This window comes from Belonocnema kinseyi, chromosome 9 (genome assembly GCF_010883055.1).
Source record: "Belonocnema kinseyi isolate 2016_QV_RU_SX_M_011 chromosome 9, B_treatae_v1, whole genome shotgun sequence".
Taxonomy (NCBI): domain Eukaryota; kingdom Metazoa; phylum Arthropoda; class Insecta; order Hymenoptera; family Cynipidae; genus Belonocnema; species Belonocnema kinseyi.
Window position 1 is genome coordinate 35,160,414 of NC_046665.1, and position 21,101 is coordinate 35,181,514.

Consider the following 21,101-nt stretch of genomic DNA (forward strand, 5'->3'; position numbering starts at 1 on the left):
ACGGCACATGAGATATGTGCGCGCTACGTGTTGATTAGCATAATAATATCTATCAATCCTTTAAATTTTATCATAAATATGACTCCTTGTGTATGTAAGTACGGTATGTGGATAACTAATATACTTACTCTTATAATAGTCTTACTCTTTCATACCAAGCGACACAGAAGAGTGGAGAGCAGAACCCACTGCTTAATGTATGGGATTAGCTTTTCAGTTTTCATTGACCCCCACTGCCTGCCATGCTGCCTTAAGGTCCCGTCCGTTCTTTCGAAGCAGCTAAGACCATTTCTCTACCTGGCACTACTTCGGAGATACAGTACAGTTCGTTGGTGACCATCCGACGAAAAGGATCCACGAAATTCGGTAACACCTTCCGCGGCCATATAAAATCAGCAGTCTGCTTATACAGACTTCACAACTTTTCAAGAAAGACAAAAAATTGCTTTTAGGCTAACAGGAGAATTTTTATTTCTAAAAATTATATGCTAGAAATCAACTTAATACTACGAAACACCAGTTAATTTTGGTTATATCAAAGGCCAAGGTAGATGAAGAGTTATGACATCAACAAAATCTTCTTCGGACATTTCTAAAAGCTATCGTATTTTAGTGAAAATTAAGAAACAAATTGATCACTATTGTGACCTGAATTTGAATCAATTGTCGCGAAGTGGTGGAAATTGGATGATGATAACTGGACATTTGTAGGTTTCAAGAAGGACCACGTGTATAGTGATTCTTATGTGCTGATAATATAAATAATTTTATTACCTTAACGCGTAGATCAGTAGCTGTGGCATTTTAAAATTTATTTGATAATTTTTATAACGCAGAGTGTAATAAGTTGTAAATAAAGATTGCACAAATTAAGGATAACTAAAAGACACTGAAGGTGAAAGGTTGATTATCATGATCCACCTGCTCTTCTGAAAATTAAAAATTTCTTTGTTTCTTTTCGTTTAATTTTTTTTTTTTAACCAAAATGGGTTTTAATTTTCAAACCCTCGTTGTCCTCATTTTTGCGGGGTCGACCTTGGCCCAAGAATCGAACCGGACAGAGTTTATGGATCCTCTGAGTGTTAGTGATGATTGGAAGTTTGACGGAGTGTCATATCAACGCATCAGAAGTTTGCCAGATGTGGAAGAATCCTTATCTGGAAACTGGACCACTATTTCTGAAGCTTTGGACGTTTTCAATGTGAGGCATCTCGCGAAGAAGTGGACTGATGGAAAATATTCAGTGGATGCTCAATGTGGAAAAGACATCACGAGATATATCCTAGGTCTGAAAAATCAGGAGTTCTGGGCAATAAAAGGTCGGTACAAGCTTCTGCAAATTAAATTTGTTTGTAAAAACAATTTCATTGGAAATGGTAACAAGGGCGTAAATACAAAAAAAAATCAGGAGAAGCAAAAAATCTTTCAATTTTTAAAAACTAGGTTTTACAATAATTATAAAAGTTTAAAGAAAACATTTCCGTGGAATTCCTGACTGAACTGTGAAAAAATATTGCATAAGGTTAATGAGGAATAAAATTCGGGAGTGAAGAGTAATTTATTTTTGATATACTATTATTGCTCTTTGTTAATATTTATTACAATTTTACTCAAAGTCTCTTTGTTTTAATAAAATACATATCATGAATATGTTTTTATATAATATATTACTTCAAACAGCAAGATATTAGTTTAAATAAATATTTATTTTTAGTCAATACAAAAAAATTCATTTATACAGAATTTTTCTCATCTTTTGTTATACACACTCTCTGAATAAGAAAAAAATATTTCACTTCGGTGACTGCCTGTCATAGTCTTAGCCGTTGTCATCCTTGTCGTCTGTAAGCACGATCACTTTTGAACAAATTATCCGATTGGATTGCCCGTTAGCACACTGCTTTAAGGCTTAAGAAGAAAGAAAGACTTCATTAATTATCCATTTTTGACCAACGTTTGTAGTTTCATTCATCAAAAAATGCTTTTTTTTTAAATAAAAAATTCTATTTTCGAGAAAAAATACACGAGATATGAAAAAAAGTTTTAAAAACAAATGGTTAATCTCAAAAAGGCCTCCAAATTTGGTTCAAACTCTTTTTTTTATAAGACACTAACTTTTCGCTTTAATTTTTTTTAAATGTTGAAAGAAATTTAATCTTAAAAAGATCTAAAAATTTTGTTTTTACTATATTTGAATGAAACACCTAGTTTTTTTTGTATTCCTGAAAAATAACATTGAATATATGAAATTTAAAGGTATAGAAAAACGACACAAAATACAATAAATTATGCCATTCCGCAAGAAAGGTACAATTTTCTCCATCTTATTTGATTTCAAAGGACGACTGAAAAATCCCAAAAAAATAAATTTCCCGACACTATAAGATTCCCGAAATTATAAAATTGACGAAAATTGATGGTTCCCGGATAATATAATTTCTGATAGTTTATAATATACCAAATTGGAAAATTCCCGACAATAGATCATTTCCAAAATAAAATTGCTGACGTTAAAAATATATAAACTTTTTTTAAATTAACGAAACAGGACAATTTTGGAATAATAATATTTTCGAATTTAAAAGATTCAAAAATTGTTTTATTAATAAATAAATAATAAAACAATCAATTAAATTAAAATTATTCTTATCAAATAAAAGTATTTTATTCTTTATCTTATTATTTATGAATTTTTTATATTCGGGAATTTTATAATTTCGGGAATTTACCTATATAGGATATATAAATATGTCGGTCATTTTATTTCGGGCATTTTTAATTTAAGCTTTTAAAGTTAAATAATTATATTTTAAAATCTGAATAGTGTAAATCAAAAAATAAAAAAGAATGTTAAACAATTTTACGCTAGAATATGATTGACGTAAAATTTAGTAAAATTTATCTAATTTTAAGTATAATTTGTCTGAGTTTAAGACACAATTCTGAAATTCAGATAATGAGATTATAAGTGTAGAATAGCTTTGCTTACTTTCATACACGTTTTGCTGAATATAATACAAAACAATTTAAGTTTGTATCACCTTTAAGGATTTATTTTTGCTGTGTAGCTTAATTTTACCTTCCAAAGTAAAATTTTTTACTGAGAGATATTGGATTTGTTATTAAGAGGTCAATAAAAGAATTACAGTTATCGCATCTCTCAAATTCTGAAAAATTTGGCCTAAATGCATCCAGATAAATTTTACTGAATTCAATTTCAACGATTGTAGACCCCCTTTTTTACTGTGTTCAGTAATTAAGAAAAAAACAATATCATATGTGTGGACAATAATATATATACAAATTAATTTTCTTTTTTAAATGGAAATTTCATCATTATTTTCAAATCTATTTTGGTACAAAAAATGTAACTATCATGAATTAGTTAAGGTTCGGAATGTTCTCAAATAATTATGAATTTATTATTTAGTATTCAGTTTCACCTTCATGGTTTAAAAACTTAATACTTTACTTTTTGAAAATATTACTTTTTTGTCAAGGAAAATCATTTTATTAATTTTTAACAAACTTACACAAATAATTGTGTATTATTATGTAGATATTACTCACTAAAAGGTATATTTGCAAGGATATTTCCATGCCGGTAATGAAATAGCACGAAAGTTCTGTTTGCATGGTTGCCCCTTATAAATAGTCATTCATAAGTTAAAAAGAAGTTCTTCCCTTTTTAAAAGTATTATGTATCCTAATTAGATCAGGTAGAGTTTAAACAACTCAAGAAAAAATAATCAACACCTTATCTATGCATATGATTACTATATGAGTGAACAAATAACAGAAAAAAGGCATAACAATCTCTCAGAAACATTCATTCTCAGAAAAAAAGAAATGAAAAATGTTGTCTTTGAAAAATTGTAACATTTATTTTAGAATCTTTGTTCAGAATTGAACCAAATTTATCATTTAAATTTTATTATTTGTCACTTTCTCCAAGACGTTTATACTTTCGAAAACATTTGAGAGAACCACTTTCTTCGCTTGTGTTTGGGCAAGCAATTTTTTCACTGAAATTTACATAGATTTAAAGTAAAATTTTTCGTAAAGTTTTGTCAAGTAAATTTCTAAATGTAAATTCTAAAAAAATGTTCAAAATACCTAGTATTGTATAATAAAATAATATATAAGTAAAGAAAAAAGAAAAATTTTGTTTCTAATTTTTAAATTCCAAATTGACATTAACACAATTTTTGTTGACCTTAGCCTTGTTTTTTATAGGGACGGAAATAATCAATCTTTTTTACTTCCTCCCACAATTGATTGAAAGTTTTAGTCCCATCGCCCACGTTCCTCGCGCTTTTGTCATTATCTCAAATATTAGAAAAGGAAGTTCCACCTCACTCTCAGCTTCTTAAAAGAATTGTGAAATTTTTCAGAGTCTTACCTCGTCGGCTAAAATGATTATACCAATAGAAAGTTTTCAGAGTATACTAAGAACGAAAGGAGCCGGTGATAATCACCTATTCATTCGACACTCGGTATATAATTTTACCTTTTTCGAAATGCAAAACGCATTGAGTTAAGCGCTTGATCATAAAGATAGTTTTGTTAAGCATTTTTGGACATTAAAAAATTGAAGGAAAACTTGCGACGACGTGTACATGGTACTCAACTATAACTACCGAAGATCATAAAATACGTCCAATTAGGTTTAACAGTTCGCGAATGATGGATTGTAAGAATATCGAAAATTGAGCTGAAAGTTTTAAACGTTGGAATTAAAATTTTAATATTTTTTACTCTTAAAAATGTAACGATTTTAATAATAATAATGATAATAAAAATATTCAAACCTATACAACGGAAAAATTATAACATGAAATTCTATAAATTCTATATAGGTTGGCGTTCGCATGAAAAAGGGATCTATGGCCGGCTCTAGTTGAGGAGATATTCACGCTTACTTAAGCCAGTGTCAAAATCATTATTTTCGGGGTTTAAGAGGGGGATATTACTATGACCTATACTCAATCTGTTGACGCTATACTTATGTCTCGAAAGCAGCCGAAAGTGAATATATTTCATATTCGAGTAAAAATTATAACACGTGCGCTTATGGCACTAATAAATTTCAGTTTTAGTTTATATTTATATAGTAGGGCAGGCCAAAAAAATTAATTTTTTTAAATTTTGTAGTAAACGCGCCCTTAAAGTTTCTCCAGACTTACCAGTATTTTATCCTAAAAATTTTAGCCTGATAATCAATAATTTAGGTATCGAAATCATATTGTAGTTTTAAACAGCGAAATAAGTGAAATATCCTTTATTGCAGATGCTTTTATTAGCTACTTTGAAGGGTTCTTACCTTGCGGAATTTTTATAAGAAACTACAGAAAAATAATAACCGACTCCTCTCTATTTATAAGTTTTAACAAGTGAAGTACAGTTTTGTGCATAAAAACCCTTGTTTTGTTTTTTTGGCTTTTTGAAAATAATTTAGTAACTAAAAAGCGCTTTCAGTTGACCTACTGACCTCGAGAAATGATCGAGATTGTGATATGGGTTTTAACTTTTCCTATTTTAATTTCTGACAAATTTCCTATAAGGAAATTCATTAATGTACAAACAAAGTTCATGTTAATTTCTGAATTTATATCCAACTTTTTTTTAAAGTATCATTACGTTTTACAAAAATTTGTTTCCCTGCCAGGAAATTGTATATATAGACAGGTAATAGTTTTTATAAATAGCTGGAGTGACTTATAAGTTATTTATCTGCTGTATCTAATTTTCTGTTGTCTAGAAACCTTTTTTATTGTAAAATGCGACCAATCCGTACGCTCTTACGAAACAAAATTTTGCCGACGACATAGTTTGTAAATACATATATAATCTACTTCCACTGCTAGAACTGCATAGCAAGTGAAAAAAGAACGCAGTTTTCCGCCGTAGCCCAGTCTGACTGCTACTACTTTTAGTCGTAGCTTCGCAAAAGTTCCTAGACTTTAGAATCTGTGAGCTTTATGATATTGATTGTGAAAAGAACACATTTAAATTTGTGCTTTTTTCAGCTCTGTTTCAAACATATTGTATACATTGATATTTAAAGATCTCAAGAGACTGAGTTCAGTACACGGATAGATATTTATATTGTATCAAGAAAATACCGTTCCGAATGTGGACGATACTAATTTTCTTGGTCCAAGAAAATGTATTAGAATAAAGAAACTAGATTTTCTTCACTCAAGCACATTGGCTTAAAACAAGACAAATTTGCTTGGGTCTAGAGAATATTGTATCATTTATATTGTCTACAAAAGTATAGCAAAGATTTATTTTGAAAAAATGTAGAGGAGGCTAAAGTTATTCTTTAAACAAAGATCTAAGCGTTTAAAGGCATCTGTATTCAGAACTGTATAAAAAGTGATCGTCAAATTGAAAAATGATGAAATGCATTTATCTATTCATTCGAGACATTTAAAAGCATTTCTATTTACATACACGGAATTTATTGTAAGCACTGAGGAAATGATTAAATGTGTACTAACAAGTAAACGTGGAAAATCATGGCTGATTGCCAAAAAGTTGACCACTTTAAGTTTGAAAATCTCATTGCATAAAATATTCAACTTTTTGGTAATCATCCACAGGCCAAGAAGTTTCATTTAAGATAAGTTTAATCTTCTCAGGCAGCAATTAGAATCGGAGGCTCACTCCTAAAAGGAGGTCCACTATTAATGTCATTGTCCTACTTTTTTCAAAAATGTAAATAAAATTAAACTATAAATGGTAGACATTGTATTCTTAATTATTATATAAAAACATAAATGACCAATTGCTTATGCAACAAAGTGAGCAAAGAATATAACAATCTTTTGTTTCCTCATATTGATACAGATTTTCGTATCAAGTGAATACTGCGGTTGCAACAAAATAAAAACAATACCAGAAAATTGAGTATGTGTTCTTTAATATTGCATGAATAATTATTGATGACTTTGTTCTTATCCTTATGAAAGGAAATTTCACATAAAACTGTCACTTAAAAAAGAAATATTAATTTAAAAAAGACAATATAAATGTATGCACGAGAAAAGGTTCACTTAACTGAAAAGTGTGAAATAAATCTTTGTTAATGAAATATCAATTGTAGAAATATACAAGCTAATGAACTAAGGCGAATGGTATATACCAAAGAAAAACTCTTTCGAACTTGTACATAAGACTACTGCTACTTTGACCCTTGATTTCACTTTCAGCGACATTTAAACGAAGAGTTGAAACGATATAAAACTTAGCGGCGAACGAGAAGAGGTTCCCAGGCGCGAGTCAGGATCGCTATGGATTTAGTCATAAAGAATCTGTCGTCGCAGGTTTTACTTTCCTCGGTTTATGCCACTATTCGCACGGTTCGACGCACACAGGCCAACTGTATGAGTTGAAGAAGTGGAGCACCAATCTAAATTCATTGTTCCGTTTTACTGAGCGTGTAGTACAAGCATACCGTAAAGAAAACACATTTTCATTCAGAAATATTGTTTGGATCAATGTTCAACTCTTGAATGTAACCAATCATCCAGAACGGCATTCTCCACTCCCTAAATAATAAAATAGCCCAAAAGGCCCAAATGTTAAAAAAAAGTCATACATCAGGTCAAATAACGTTCTTAAAACTTACAATGTTCCACACCGTAAAAAACAAGAATAATTGGGTATTTGATTAGTAGGCTAGGAGAATTACTAGTTTTTTGGTTGAATTAACCGAAAATCCAGTTCATTTTAATAGTTTTTTAGTTAATTATGCTAGAACTTAACTGTAATAATCCCAGTTTAATTATTTTTTCGGTGCAAAGACGTCCTAGTCTCCTGGCATATAGGACGCTTTTGGGACATTCTAATAATATTTTATTTTCATGTTTAAGAAACATTTTTAGCAAGTTCTAACTATGTATTTTTATTTTTTGCTCACTGGAAGTCAATTTACTTTAACACCTTGAAAGAGTGCAAATTCGTTTACTAAATGAATTACGTCAAATTTTGTACAAAAAGTGGATCAATGCGTTGCACAATAAAAAAACAGTTGACAACTACATAAGTACTACATTGGAAATTACATGTACATTCATATTTTTCTACGTAGATGTAATTTTTTCCATTGTGCAATGCTTTGATTCACTTTTGGATTTAAATTTGACTCGTTAAGATTTAGTATGTAATTTTGTACTCATTTTCAACACTGAGAGAAATATTTAGCTCGAACAGGAAAACGATTTGGTTGCTATAGATTTGTAAAAGTAGCATTTTTTTTATCCCAACAACATTTTGTTTATTTTAACTAAACTTTTGTAGGCCTAACAAAAATTTATTGAACCAGCAAAATCATGGTTTCGCTTAAATTATGAAAATTGTTATCAATTCAACAAAAGGTGCATTGAAAGAACCAAATTTTTCTTGGACCAGCCCAAAACTTCCTTTGCTTTTACAACAATCAAATCGTTTTTTGTCTAAACCAAAGATTTTTCACAGTTAACAGTCTACCTTTTTGAAAAAATTACCTCGTATTTTGTGGAAACGTATATTAATTACGTAATATTTATGGGCCATAGGGTCAAAAATGCAAAAATTAACTGTTTTTGAAAGTTAAACATATTTTTAAAGTAGAATTGCATTTTAAAATCTTTTGCCACAGACTTTACCATTATTAGTGGTTTAGGGAGTATCCATATATTACGGAATGAATTTTTCACTCATTTTTTATTCTTACCCCCCGGTGTAATATAACATAATCATTTGATTAACTCCCCCCCCCCCTATTGATTACGTAATCATCTTAAAAGCCTATAAAATAATAATCTTGCTCGGTTCAATGGTGGGAATTCAGAAGATAATTTCAAAATTTAAATAAAGAATTGCATAATCAATTATATCGAAAATAATACGTAACATTCGTAATCCTACACATGACCCCCTACCCCCACCCCTATGGTGGTAATAAATAGCCTAATAGCCTAATAAATAGACTAATTAAAATAAGCGAAAAAATAATATTTCTTATCTTTAAAAAATTAGGGAAATTGCGCTGAATTATTATTAATTAACTTAATGTTAAAAAAAGGAAGTCAGCGATCAGTTTTCCTGAATATTAATTAAATTTAACTCATTCAAGTTAAAAGAGGTCGTATAATTAAAATAATTTATTTGGATATAGAATGTAATATAATTATAATAATATTTTTAATAAAGAAAAATAACCCTAAAAAAAAAGAAATCCTGTCCATTTTTTTAATAGGAAGGCACTAGTTTCGGCCCGGAAAGTGAGCTCTTTTCTGGAGGAAGTTTTATTTAATTTTTCAAGAGAAGATTAAAACTTATGAACTAGCATTGATCAGCTACGCAATATAAAAAAACTTCCGAGTTCGATCATAAAATTGTGTTCACATATTTCGAAAACGTTACAGGGTGTCTAAAATAATAGAAAATAATAAATGCATACAATCAAAGCAAGACTTTCGCTTTAATCACCTTGCCAGTCTGGCATAGGCCAGGTGTGACGCTGATCACCTAAATACATTTATAGTGATAGACAAGGCCGTAGCCAAGGGGGATGACCGTGGTTTGATCCCCCACCCGAAATTTTTGAAACATGTCAATGATTTTTTTAAAGTTAATAAGATGTTGAATGAATCCATTTTTTTCTCATTTCGAGTTCTACATTATTTTATATCATATTTATATAAGTATTAATCACATGAAAAAAATGGTTTTGTAATTAAATTATTTCTAACAAGCTGTATTTCATCGGCTTTGCCTCTTACCGGAACGCAAAGCCGAGGGTAGCTTTTTATGAAAATCAAAACATTTAAAGATAAGAAAATATGATGGTTTGCTTCTGTGTTATTTTATGTACTGGAAAAATTACCTTTAAAAATATCCAACAAGAAGGATAAGTTATTTTGATTAAAAATAGAGATAGCTGTAATATAACCTCTAATTCGTTGACATTCTACGAGAAACGGACATAAGGCAATGTTTCTACCGTACCAATACAAGAAACCTGCCTACCAACCGGATTGATAATAGTAATATTTAATAGCATGGGCATAGGAAACACGGGACTAGGCATGCCATCCTAACTTGGGCGAGCGGGGTTGAATCCACGGAAGGGGGGAGAATTCAATGAGTGGGTAGAGCCGCCATCTTACGATGTGCCATTTGATTATGCGCACGAGCGTTTTCGGCGACAAACTGTACATGAAAATATAAACATATGGGCGCTGCCATGTTTGTCGCGGGACATCAAAAGGTGGCGGACCTCCCCCCTCATTGCATCACCCCCGCAATGGCATGCCTAGTCCCTTGTTTCCTATGTCCATGTTTAATAGTTTCTTCCAAGTAGCCCACAAGATAAGTTGCTGTTCTACATTGCCGATCATTTATCGATGAAACTTGTGACATGTGTATCACCTAAGCACTTGTAAATATTATTTTCGTCGGGCCTGCCCCACCTGGCCAGGTCTCACTTATACTTGAATTACGTCACTTTTCATGATTTTATTAAGTAACACTATCTCTCTGATAAAATAGATTTTTTATAATGTAAAGTAGAACTAAAATTGTTAAATAATAGCGATGCTATAAGGAAAATAACATTTGCCCCACTGGTTGGCGCTGCCCCCTCCCTTACCCTACATATACCTTGCATGTATTTCGCTGACCCCCTCCCACTTTTTTCCTTTTGCATATCCCCCCCCTATCGAAAAATTGTCTATGACCTTGATGATAGATTCAAAATAACGGCTGACCAAATGGTCTGGTGTGGGGCTAGCAAAATAAAATGTTACCCTTTTGGCCAAGTTCAGGCCAAACTGTTTGGTCAGCGCAGCGCAGCGTCATGCCTAGAAACCTCTGGTCTGCGGTCCGGCGGGACAACGCCAGAAAATTTTTCCACACGTGGTATCTATATACTAAAAAAATATGTCTTTAGTGTATTTAGTTTATGTTAGATTTTAAAATTATTAAAATAAGAATAAAACTACATAAATTACAGTATAAGCACGTACCTTAAATAAACATTTTATTTTTCTTAAATCTTAAATTTAAATCTTCGCACCAAACGCAGAGTGTTACTTATTCTTCCCACAGCGGTTAGAAAGTCAAATACAAAATAAGGAGTACAAGACGTAAACAAATATTCTTGTAAAATCGTATTGGATCAATATCGAAACGATTAAAATAGTCTCATCTATCAACCGGTTTTGAGAGAGGATCTATGTGTAGGTATATATATTGTCCCGTTAAACATTTTATCTTTCTAATGCCGTCAGACATCCCGAGGCCTTGACACGTATTCGGCATTTTAATCTGACGGTGCACTTACTTATTGGATTTTGATATTAACTAATTGATATAAAATTACAATCAAATCTTAGAATAATCCTACATAAGTGCATAAGGGGAACGTACATATACAGATTAGTATATATGTACTTAACTTTTTTGTCTAAATCGATTTTCACCCAATCTTGGGAGTTAAATATATGGAAAATAAGACTATTCAAATGACTTAACAAATTCTTTTTATATCCTGCTCATTACCAGTGACAACGATTTGCTGTTACTTATAGCAAAAAGGAAAGTCATCATGATCATAACGAAAAGACATTTTTTGAAAATAAGTATTATTGTGATTTTATTTTATTTAACCCGTGAGGAAAATAAAGACAGATGGTCTTTGGTCTGCTCATGGCCCCAGGAAGGCGCCCCAATCTAGGGAAAACTACTTTATAATATTTGCTATTATCATTCATGTAAGCCGTAAGGTTAAAAAAAGACCCAAAAATGTGGAACTCCCAAAAATGATCCCACAACCGTGCAGAAATATTTTCATTTGGACGAGATACAAGAATATTTCTGGTCAAATTCGAGCCAGGCTACCCCTGGTTAGTTTTCATGTTCGGAAACCGGGGTCGGAGCCGACCGGACTATATTTACCATTTCTTCTCAAATCACCCATTTGGGAGACGGTCGGATACTGACCGGACCGACCCTGGGTAGATTACATTTTCGGTTTTATTTTATTTTTCCAGTGTTTTAACTTATCAGATGAAACTGTTATGCATTCTGCGAAGTTCAACAGCAGAATTATTACATTGATTATAATTTTCCTAACGTTCACATCTTTTTTACACTGTACGCTTACAAATTTATCCTCATGTCTGGCACCCTCTGGCCTCCGCGTCTGCTATTTGTTTTGATACTTTGAAGTTTCAGTTTCTCACCTCTACTCCTCCCTTTAACTCGAACGAGAATACACTCTCACAGTCTCCTCGTAATTCGCAAGTAAAATCATGATGCATAACTAAAATCATCCTAATTTTAGTAATAAGTTTGAAAACACAAGTGAAAAACTTAATGCACGAATCAGCGGCGTAGCCAAAAATTTTTGTCGGCAGGGGAGGAGGCTGACCTTCGGTAAGAAGAGTAAAAAAAGGGTATTCGAAAAATAAAATGACCTAATATAGAAGTTATCAATAATAATTGTTTAAACAATTTATTATAGTTTTTAATAATATTCCCTTTGAATAATGTTAGAAAGTTGCGGTTTTTTCTTAAATTGTCAACTTTTTGTTTACTTTTCCCTTACAGTGAGGTACTAATTGTAGCAAGTTGACAAGCATAATTGTTTAAGCAAATTATTGCTGTTTATAACTATCTTCTTCTATATAAGTGCTAGATAGTTTCGGTTTATAATTTACTGCAAGTTAACAAACTTAATAGTTTCAAATACGTGAAATTTTTATTTTAGAAAAAGTGTGAGTGTCCGCATGAAAAAGGCCCTTATAACCGGTATAAAATTACTATATACAGAATCATTTAGCCGGATAAGTTCCAGGCATTTTAAACCCAAAACGAATCCTTTAGCTTGAAAGCCGAGTCGCCGGTGTATTTTTGATTTTGGAACTTCGAAAAACCGCTTTTCGAGAATAATGAATTTAATGTTGGCTAGAGCCATAAGCGCACGTATTGCACTTTTTCTTTCAAAATGAGATATACTCATTTCCGCTTGCTTTCAGGACATAAATATAGTGTCAAAAGATTCAATCTAGTTTTTAATATTATTCGCGACTTAAATCCGTAAATAATAATTTTCAACCTGACTTACAAAAAACCGAATACCTCCCAAACTAGAACCGCCCACAAGGACCCTTTTCATGCGGACGTCCACAAATAATAAATATTAATATTATGTTAAACAAAAAAGGCTCTCAAGGAAAATTTATATTTAATATTATTTATGTAGAAAATTTGAAAAATATTTCAAATATTTATATTAGTTCAAATATATTACCAAAACAGAAAGAGATTGTTTCAGAAATTATACTTTCTTTTGTTTATTTATTATACGAGGTGTGTTCAAAAAGTAAGGTGACATTTCAATTTTCGCGGACTACGTACATTCAAGTTTTAAATTGTTTGTTTTGTTGTGTTGGTACACTCGTCGCGATCATATGCTCACAGTTTTGACTATATAGCTCGTGTTGTTTTTCTGGCAGAGGCGTGAAAGGTTAGAAGGGTTTGGTGTGCTCGGCGATTTTCTTCTTTCGAAGAAAATGGAGCAAAGAGTTTGCATTAAATTTTGTGTTAAAAATGAAATCCAGTGCTCTAAAACTCTTGAAATGTTGACAGTTGCATACGGTGAGTCTACTCTGAGTAAGAAAAATGTGTATAAGTGGTACAAGCTGTTCCAAGAAGGCCGAGAGGATGTCGAAGACGAACCTCGCCCTGGACGTCCCAGCACGTCAACAACAGATGAAAACGTTCAAGCAGTGGAAGAAATGGTGTTGAAAAATTGCCGAATTACCATCAGAGAAGTTGCTGAAGATGTTGGCATATCGGTTGGCTCATGCCGTGCTATCTTTTCGGACGTTTCGGGCATGAGACGTGTGTCAGCGAAATTTGTTCCAAAACTGCTTAATTTTGATCAAAATATGAGAAAATAGTCATAAATAATAATAATTTGTTTAAAAAATCATCTTTGTTAATTTTGACTAATTATAAAGTCATTCTGAGCGAAAAATTAACAACAATTGAAATAGTTCCGAAAAAAACCACACTCTTGTTAAATAACTCTTCAATAAACTCTCTGGTTTAATATATTATTTTTAAATATTTTTAATTGACGGGATTCAAGGAATTGACGGAATTTAATGAATGCATGAACTTCACAAAATTTAATGAATTCACAGAATTTAAGCAATTTACGGAATTCAAAAAATTCGCAGAGTTCGTCGAATTAGATAATTTCCTATAAATCGGTACATTTCGTTAAGTCCGTAAAGTCCTGCTGTTCCTTGAGTGCCTTTAATTCCATGAAATCCGTGAATTCTTTGAATTGTGTTAATTCCTTCAATTCTTGAATTCTGTAAATTCCGTCAATTTCTTTAATTCCAAAAATCCCGTGAATTCCTTGAATCCCGCACAGAAAAAACTGAAGTTAAATTTTATGGCATGTAAAATTTTCAGCTGATAAAGTTTACATGCTATTTGGCGAAAGTTTATCCTACGATGGAATAAAAGCTGTCGTCTGCTACGGTATCCTTAGCAGCGATGGGAAAACGGCAAAGTATGAGTGAATTCGAACTATAAATCGGGACACTGGATTTAAAACAACTAAGAAAAAAGAAAAGTTGGAATTTGTTGCAGCTAAAAATTTGTCTACAGCGTCACGATGAAGTGAGCGAATTTCGGTAACACATGTACAATCAGCAACAGAAAATGCGAAAAAATAATTTGTTGTTACTGATGTATCTCCTCCAAAATCAATTAGATTATTGTTGAGGCATTGGAACTTATTTAATACCATTTAGCAAAGAGCGCAAAAAGCAACTGACAGATGGGAATCCCCATTTCTCTCCAATTTAATGAAGTTAAACGACGACAGATAGCGCTGGGATCGCAATTCTTGTTTAATCGCGAATAAAAATGGAGCGATTATAAGGCGAAAGATTATCCATGCATGGTTAAAAATTGGAAATTATTTTCGATTCATGTAAAGTTTATCCGGTAAGGTTAATTTTTATTGCGGTGAATCTTTCGCCCGAATCCGATGTAAGCTTTATCTTTCGTTTTTTCTGTGCGTGAACTCCGTGAATTTCTTTAATTTCTTAAATTCCGGTGATTCCTAGCATCCCCTGAATTCCTTGAATCCTTTAAATTCCGTGACTTCCTTGAAGTTCGTGAATTTCTTGAATTCCTTAAAGTCCGTTAATTACTTTAATTCCTTGAATCCCTTGGATTCCATGAAATCCATGAATCCCGTAAATTCTGTCAGTTCCTTGTATCGCTTCAAATTTTTATAGTTGTTTGGAGTTTCGACCTCGAAAAACAAATTTGCGGGTATTTTCACTGTCATATTCGTGATCAGTGCGTCAAAATGCATATGTATACGAAGTTTCGAATTAATCGGAGGTAAGCGCTTTTCGGAAGTTTTTCCTGTATGTCTAGTTGTAAATTTATTTTTAAAGAATTACTTCCCACAAAAAATATGGCTCCAAATCTTATAAAAATTATTTATAAATATTACCTGAGTAAAATTTCACAAATAGTCTTCAAGAGTTTTCATGAGTGAAATGAGATCAGATTTTACAAAGAATTATTGGTAGATTTGGAAAAAGTCTGTTAATCTGGCCAAGGCTATTTGACTAAAATGCTGGACGAATAGACACTGCGCAGTGTTGGCGCAGTGCGCATTAATTACGACTAGAGAGTATCTGAACTTTGGCCACTTTTCAATAACGTTGACAGGAAATCGTAATTAATATTTTTCATTTGCCTATTCAAATTGAATAAATGGTGTAAATATTAGGGGCCATGAAACTAATGTACTTTACTTATCTTTTCGAGGAAAAAATTGATAATGCTTGGACAAATGTTATGCCAGATGTTATGTTTCCCTGTTTACAGAAATTTGAAAATGAAGACATGAAACTATATATCACTCTTAGGTTGTTAGCTCTTTATTTTTCAGTCAGGCTTGACTATTAAATTCCACTATTTTGGTTTTCAACATTTTGAATCATATTGTTGTCTTGTAAGACTGGTCCATGTAAGTTCAGTAGCACTGCGATTAAAAAATATTGTACCAAGGTGGGCTTAGAATCACTGACGTTTGGCCAGAGTAGAGGAAAACTGCAGAAAAAACCACTTCCTGAGTTCAGCCGGTTTTTCAGCAGTCAAGTTTGAAGACAGGCATTCAACCCTTACCCATCGAATGCACACAGCAAACCTTCTTGGCCTCAAACCGTCTTCTCGACATTAGTTCGAATGCAGCAAATACACAACTAGGTCGCAACATCGCGTCGTACCCATCCGATTTCTATCCGCATTGAAATGGTTTGATATCTGGACTCTTCCCGGGTCGAGATTTACCTCACAGCTAATGCCTTCGGTATAGAGGTTTCTAACATTTTTTGTAACATTTCAAAATTTAATCGAATTTTTATAAATTTTTGAACATAACTATCTTAAATAATTTACAATTGAAGACATTTCAAGTATAGTAATGACAGCATTCATAGATTAAATTTTGGTGTAAAAAAACAATTTAAAATTTAAAGCCCTAATATTGAAACAGTTTTAAATTCAAATCATTTAAGGTCAAATATTATAAGATTAGCGCTTTTATATGAAGATAATATGATTTACGCGTGAAAGTGCTTGAATCATCAAATTCGTGGAAATATTTTAAAATACACTGGGACATAGAATTAAGAATGGTTTCGGGCATGACTTGCCTTGAAACTAAATCCAGACCGTCCAAATGTTAACAGTCAGGGCCGCTTGAATCCTTTTTGTTGTATTTAGACGCATAACGTAACCTGATGCAATTAAAATGTTGACAACGCGGCCCTAGAGCTGTTTGTCACGCTTGACTAATGAGCGCCTTCTGCTGAACTGAAAAATTCCAGAAAATAAAATGCCCGACAATGAAAAATTTACGAAACACTGTAAAATTTATGACAGAAAAATGACGATATTGTTAACTATCCGATAATATAAACTAACATAATTTTTGGACGAAAAAAGTATGATAATCCTCTAAAATATTTGTTATTTCTGCGAAATCCTGTACACTCATACCGTTTCTTAAATTTCAATGTTATTGTAATCATTTAGAACCTTTATAAAATTTGAAACCTAATAAAATTTCCAATATTCTCCAATAAGTATAATTTTAAAAACATTAAAATCTTTACAACTTATTAAATTAAGTTGAATATTTTTAAAAATTTTGTATAACCGTAAAATCTTAAATATCCTGCATTCTTTTGTACTCAAGGATTGGAATTCGAAAAACTGATTCTACAAAACATTTAATTATGCCCTCTAAATATAAATCACTGAAAAATTCACTGATTGAAATAGTAGTTAGACATTTTACTGATTATTCAGTGAAATAATTTTCTTAATTTTCGGGCTGTAAGGCGGCTGAATTAACTGCAGGATAATATACTCTAACTCGTATAGGAAGTACTTACTTAACGTGTTTGTACATGACAGTCCAATCTTGAACTTAAAGTAATATGTGAGGTTGCTTGTGATTTAAAAGCATCTGAACTATTCATCTTTTTTAATATTTGAACAGATTTATGGATTTTAAGTTTTTGCTATGATTCTTTGATTAAATGTACTAAAATATTATTTTATTATGATTGCTAAATTGACATGGTGCAGTGCTGCCAGCATTGAAAAGAGGATATTTCACTGAATCAATAAGTAACCTTTCACTGATTGCCAGTTACCCATTTCTAGATATTTGAATCAGTGAAATTTAATTCACTAATTCAGATTTAGAGTGATTTTACTCAGGCACTACAATCATTCCTTTTGTGCTGCACGCGCTCGCGTGTGTGTGTTTGCGTATGTGTGACAAAAATGATTTTATGCTAGGCCTTCTAAGTCATGCTAAGTACCCCATATACAGAAGCATGTGTTTGAAAGTGCAAGAAAGTATTATTAGTACTCATACGCAAAACAGAAGATGGGGATCTCGTCAGAAATTGCAGCAATTATTAAAATTGCACAATTCTGAACTGTAGAAGTGAGCAGAGGGGAAGAATTATTATCTACGTTTTTTGTACGTACGAATAGGTATAACTCTCCATTTTGTAATTGTTGCTCTCACTAGACTAACGTTTTCTTAAACAAGAGTTTATATTTGCAAAAGTCTAATAGAACAAATACATACTTCATTGTTCTTTGATTTCTCTGCTAACTGAAAGTTCTACATAAACTATTGAGCTTTTTAAATTAGTCTATTCATTAATTTTTTATTTCCTTCTCTTATTCCAAATTTTAATATGTACGCCCTGGAAAAGGAATAGGCCTAACTTTAAATCAGAAGCATTCAAAACTGAATTGAAAACACTTAAAATAAAACAATAATTATAATTGAATGATTTCTGAAATGCGAGACGAAATTATAATTAAGTGGTTGTATACAAACACTTCTAATTATAGCGAAGCATACTCATTATTAGTCGAAAATTTTATTTTATCGCCAAGGCCTTCAAAATTAAACAATATTCAAAAATAAAATATTCATCGATGATTCAAAACCTATAAGGAGAGCGACGTTTCTAATACGTACTCTGTAAACCTGAATCAGTGAAATTTCACTGATTCAAATAGCTGGACATGGGTCACTAACAATCAGTGATTATATTGATATATTGATTCAGTGAAATAACCACTTTTGAGGGTTGGCAGCACTGCACCATTTCAATTTAGCAATCATAATAAAATAATATTTTAGTGCATTCAATCAAAAAATCATAGCAAAAACTTAAAATCCATCAATCTGATCAAGTATTAAAAAAGGTGAATAGTTCAGATGCTTTTAAATAACAAGCAACCTCACATATTACTTTAATTTGAAGATTGGACTGTCATGTACAAACCCGTTAAGTAAGTACTTAATATAAAAGTAAGAATATATTTATCACATAGTTTGTTTAGCAAACATACAGCCCGAAAATTAAAAAAAAATATTTCATTAAGTAATTTGTTTTGCTACTTAAGTAAAAGCGTAACAGCAACGCTTTTCTTAAAAATTTAGAGGTTATGCTTCACATGATTTACTTTGGTGTTACTGAATTGATTAGTGAATAAGTCCGAAATCACTGATTAATCAGTGAAATGTTGAACTAATATTTCAATCAGTGAATTTTCACTGATTCATATTTAGAGAGTAGAACACGACCCGAAAGTTAACTATGTATATAGATTTGAAATTTGAGGATTTAAACAAAATTAAATGAAAAGTCCCATCGAAAAGCAAAAGCTACCCGAGGATAAGAAAGAGACACTTCATCGAAATTCATTTTGACTTGAAATTTTCTACAAAAGAAGATTCTATTTCGCTCTGCTGGGACACGATATATTCAATATATTTAGATTTTTGTAATTTACAAAAGCAAGTGTTTGAAATTAAAAGCATGTAAATTAAAAATGCCAAATAATATGTGCTGTTCGATATCGTATAGTAATTTTAAATTATGAAATAGAGGGCCTATACGACGTAAAGAACTATTTTTGGAAACCGATAAGGAAGTTGTTTCTAGATTCCAATGGTCTTTTCTCTAGTCAAAGTATGACAAAATCATACTCTTAGACAGAACTATGTAGTGCAGTAACGAGGGGGAAAGTTGGCATTTGGTGAGCTCTCTTTGCACGAAATATGCCGTTAGCTCGTAACATTAGTAAAAAGAGAAAGAGGGTTAAATTGACATACCATCATGCGAAATTCTTCCGTTCAGGTTTCTAAGTATGTAAGAGTCACTCGAATGACTTTTTCTAAAACATTTCCTGCTGTTGACAATTACTACTAATGTGCCAATGATATTTACAAACCAATTATTAAACTGCTCAATATTACGATTTATATGCAATTATAATAGGAAATAAAAAGTAAATATCCAAATTTGTAGGTGTAAAATTAAACAAGAATAATTGTAAAGAGAGAAAGAACTATTTTGAAACATTTTTCACCTACATATATAAGGATTAAGGGATACGTGAATTTATTTCACATGCCCGAAATTACCTTGTTCGACGTTTATCAAAAGAAAACAAAAGACTCGGTACTTTTTAGGTAACTTGACGTGACGTAATGGAGTGAAATGTTCAGTCGGGTCCCTGTAATACCTATACCTAATAATAAACCAAAATTTCCTAAATTTGTGTTGGAACAAACAACATTTTTGTTGGAACAAAGACTAAAAAGCAGAAGACGAATAAAAATATAGAGGAGGTAGAAGGTAGAATAAAAAAATAGAAATCTCAATTCAGGAAGTTTGAGGTGGGGAGAGTGGAAATAAGTAGAAGGCAAGGCTGAGAAAAGTAGAATAAAGAATAGAAAAGAAAGAGAGAGAAGAAAGAAAAAGAAAGATAGTGATAAAGGGTCTAAGATTAGAGAGGAAGAAACTAAAGGAAGGAGTGGAAGAAATTCTAAAAAAGATTTATGCTAAGGTAGAGATAGAGGAAGTGGAACATAAGAGGAAATTGATGACAAGGAAGGGGTGTTATATGAAAGCGTGGAAAGAATAGAGTATGATTTAACATGGGTAGAATGGAAGATGCTATAAAAGAAAAATAGCGAAAGAGGAAAGAAAAAAGGGAAGAAAACAATGGGTTAAGTATGGGAGAATACAGGTAGAAGGTGTTAGTTGTCGGGAAACTAGCGGAGAAAGAAACAGTTGATATAGAAATAAAAAATGGTAGGAAACAAAAAAATACAAAAAATAAAAGCATAATGAGTTTGTGAAAAATTGGACATAATAGAATGTACCAGGTGTATACATATGAAACCGGTATTGCCATCTAGCGGCCAGTAGGCACACTTGTAGGCACTGTCGGAACTTACCATTTGTGCTAATTGGCGTATTGTCATCTGTCAACAATATCCAATACCAAACATTTCAAGTTTCATATGACATCGTGATTTTTTTCGCTCTTGAAAATGTCGAGGACATGTTTGAAATGTTTGAGGACGTCGAATTGCAGGCTTTGCTGGATGAAGACGATGGTCAGACGCAAAAACAGCTCGCAGAACAACTAAATGTGTCCCAGGCAACCATTTCCTG

General features: G+C 31.9%; 1 protein-coding gene across 6 annotated transcripts in view; it reads left to right on the plus strand.

Moving 5' to 3' along the window:
• The first annotated feature begins 315 nt into the window (after positions 1-315).
• The window catches only part of LOC117180193 (nose resistant to fluoxetine protein 6), a 142,544-nt gene continuing 121,758 nt past the window's right edge, over positions 316-21,101 (plus strand). For all 6 annotated transcript variants that reach the window (XM_033372567.1, XM_033372568.1, XM_033372569.1 and 3 more), the window contains exon 1: positions 316-1,319. In XM_033372567.1, the coding sequence (XP_033228458.1) occupies positions 986-1,319 (334 nt within the window). In that variant the 5' untranslated portion in view covers positions 316-985. The remainder of the gene's footprint in view (positions 1,320-21,101) is intronic.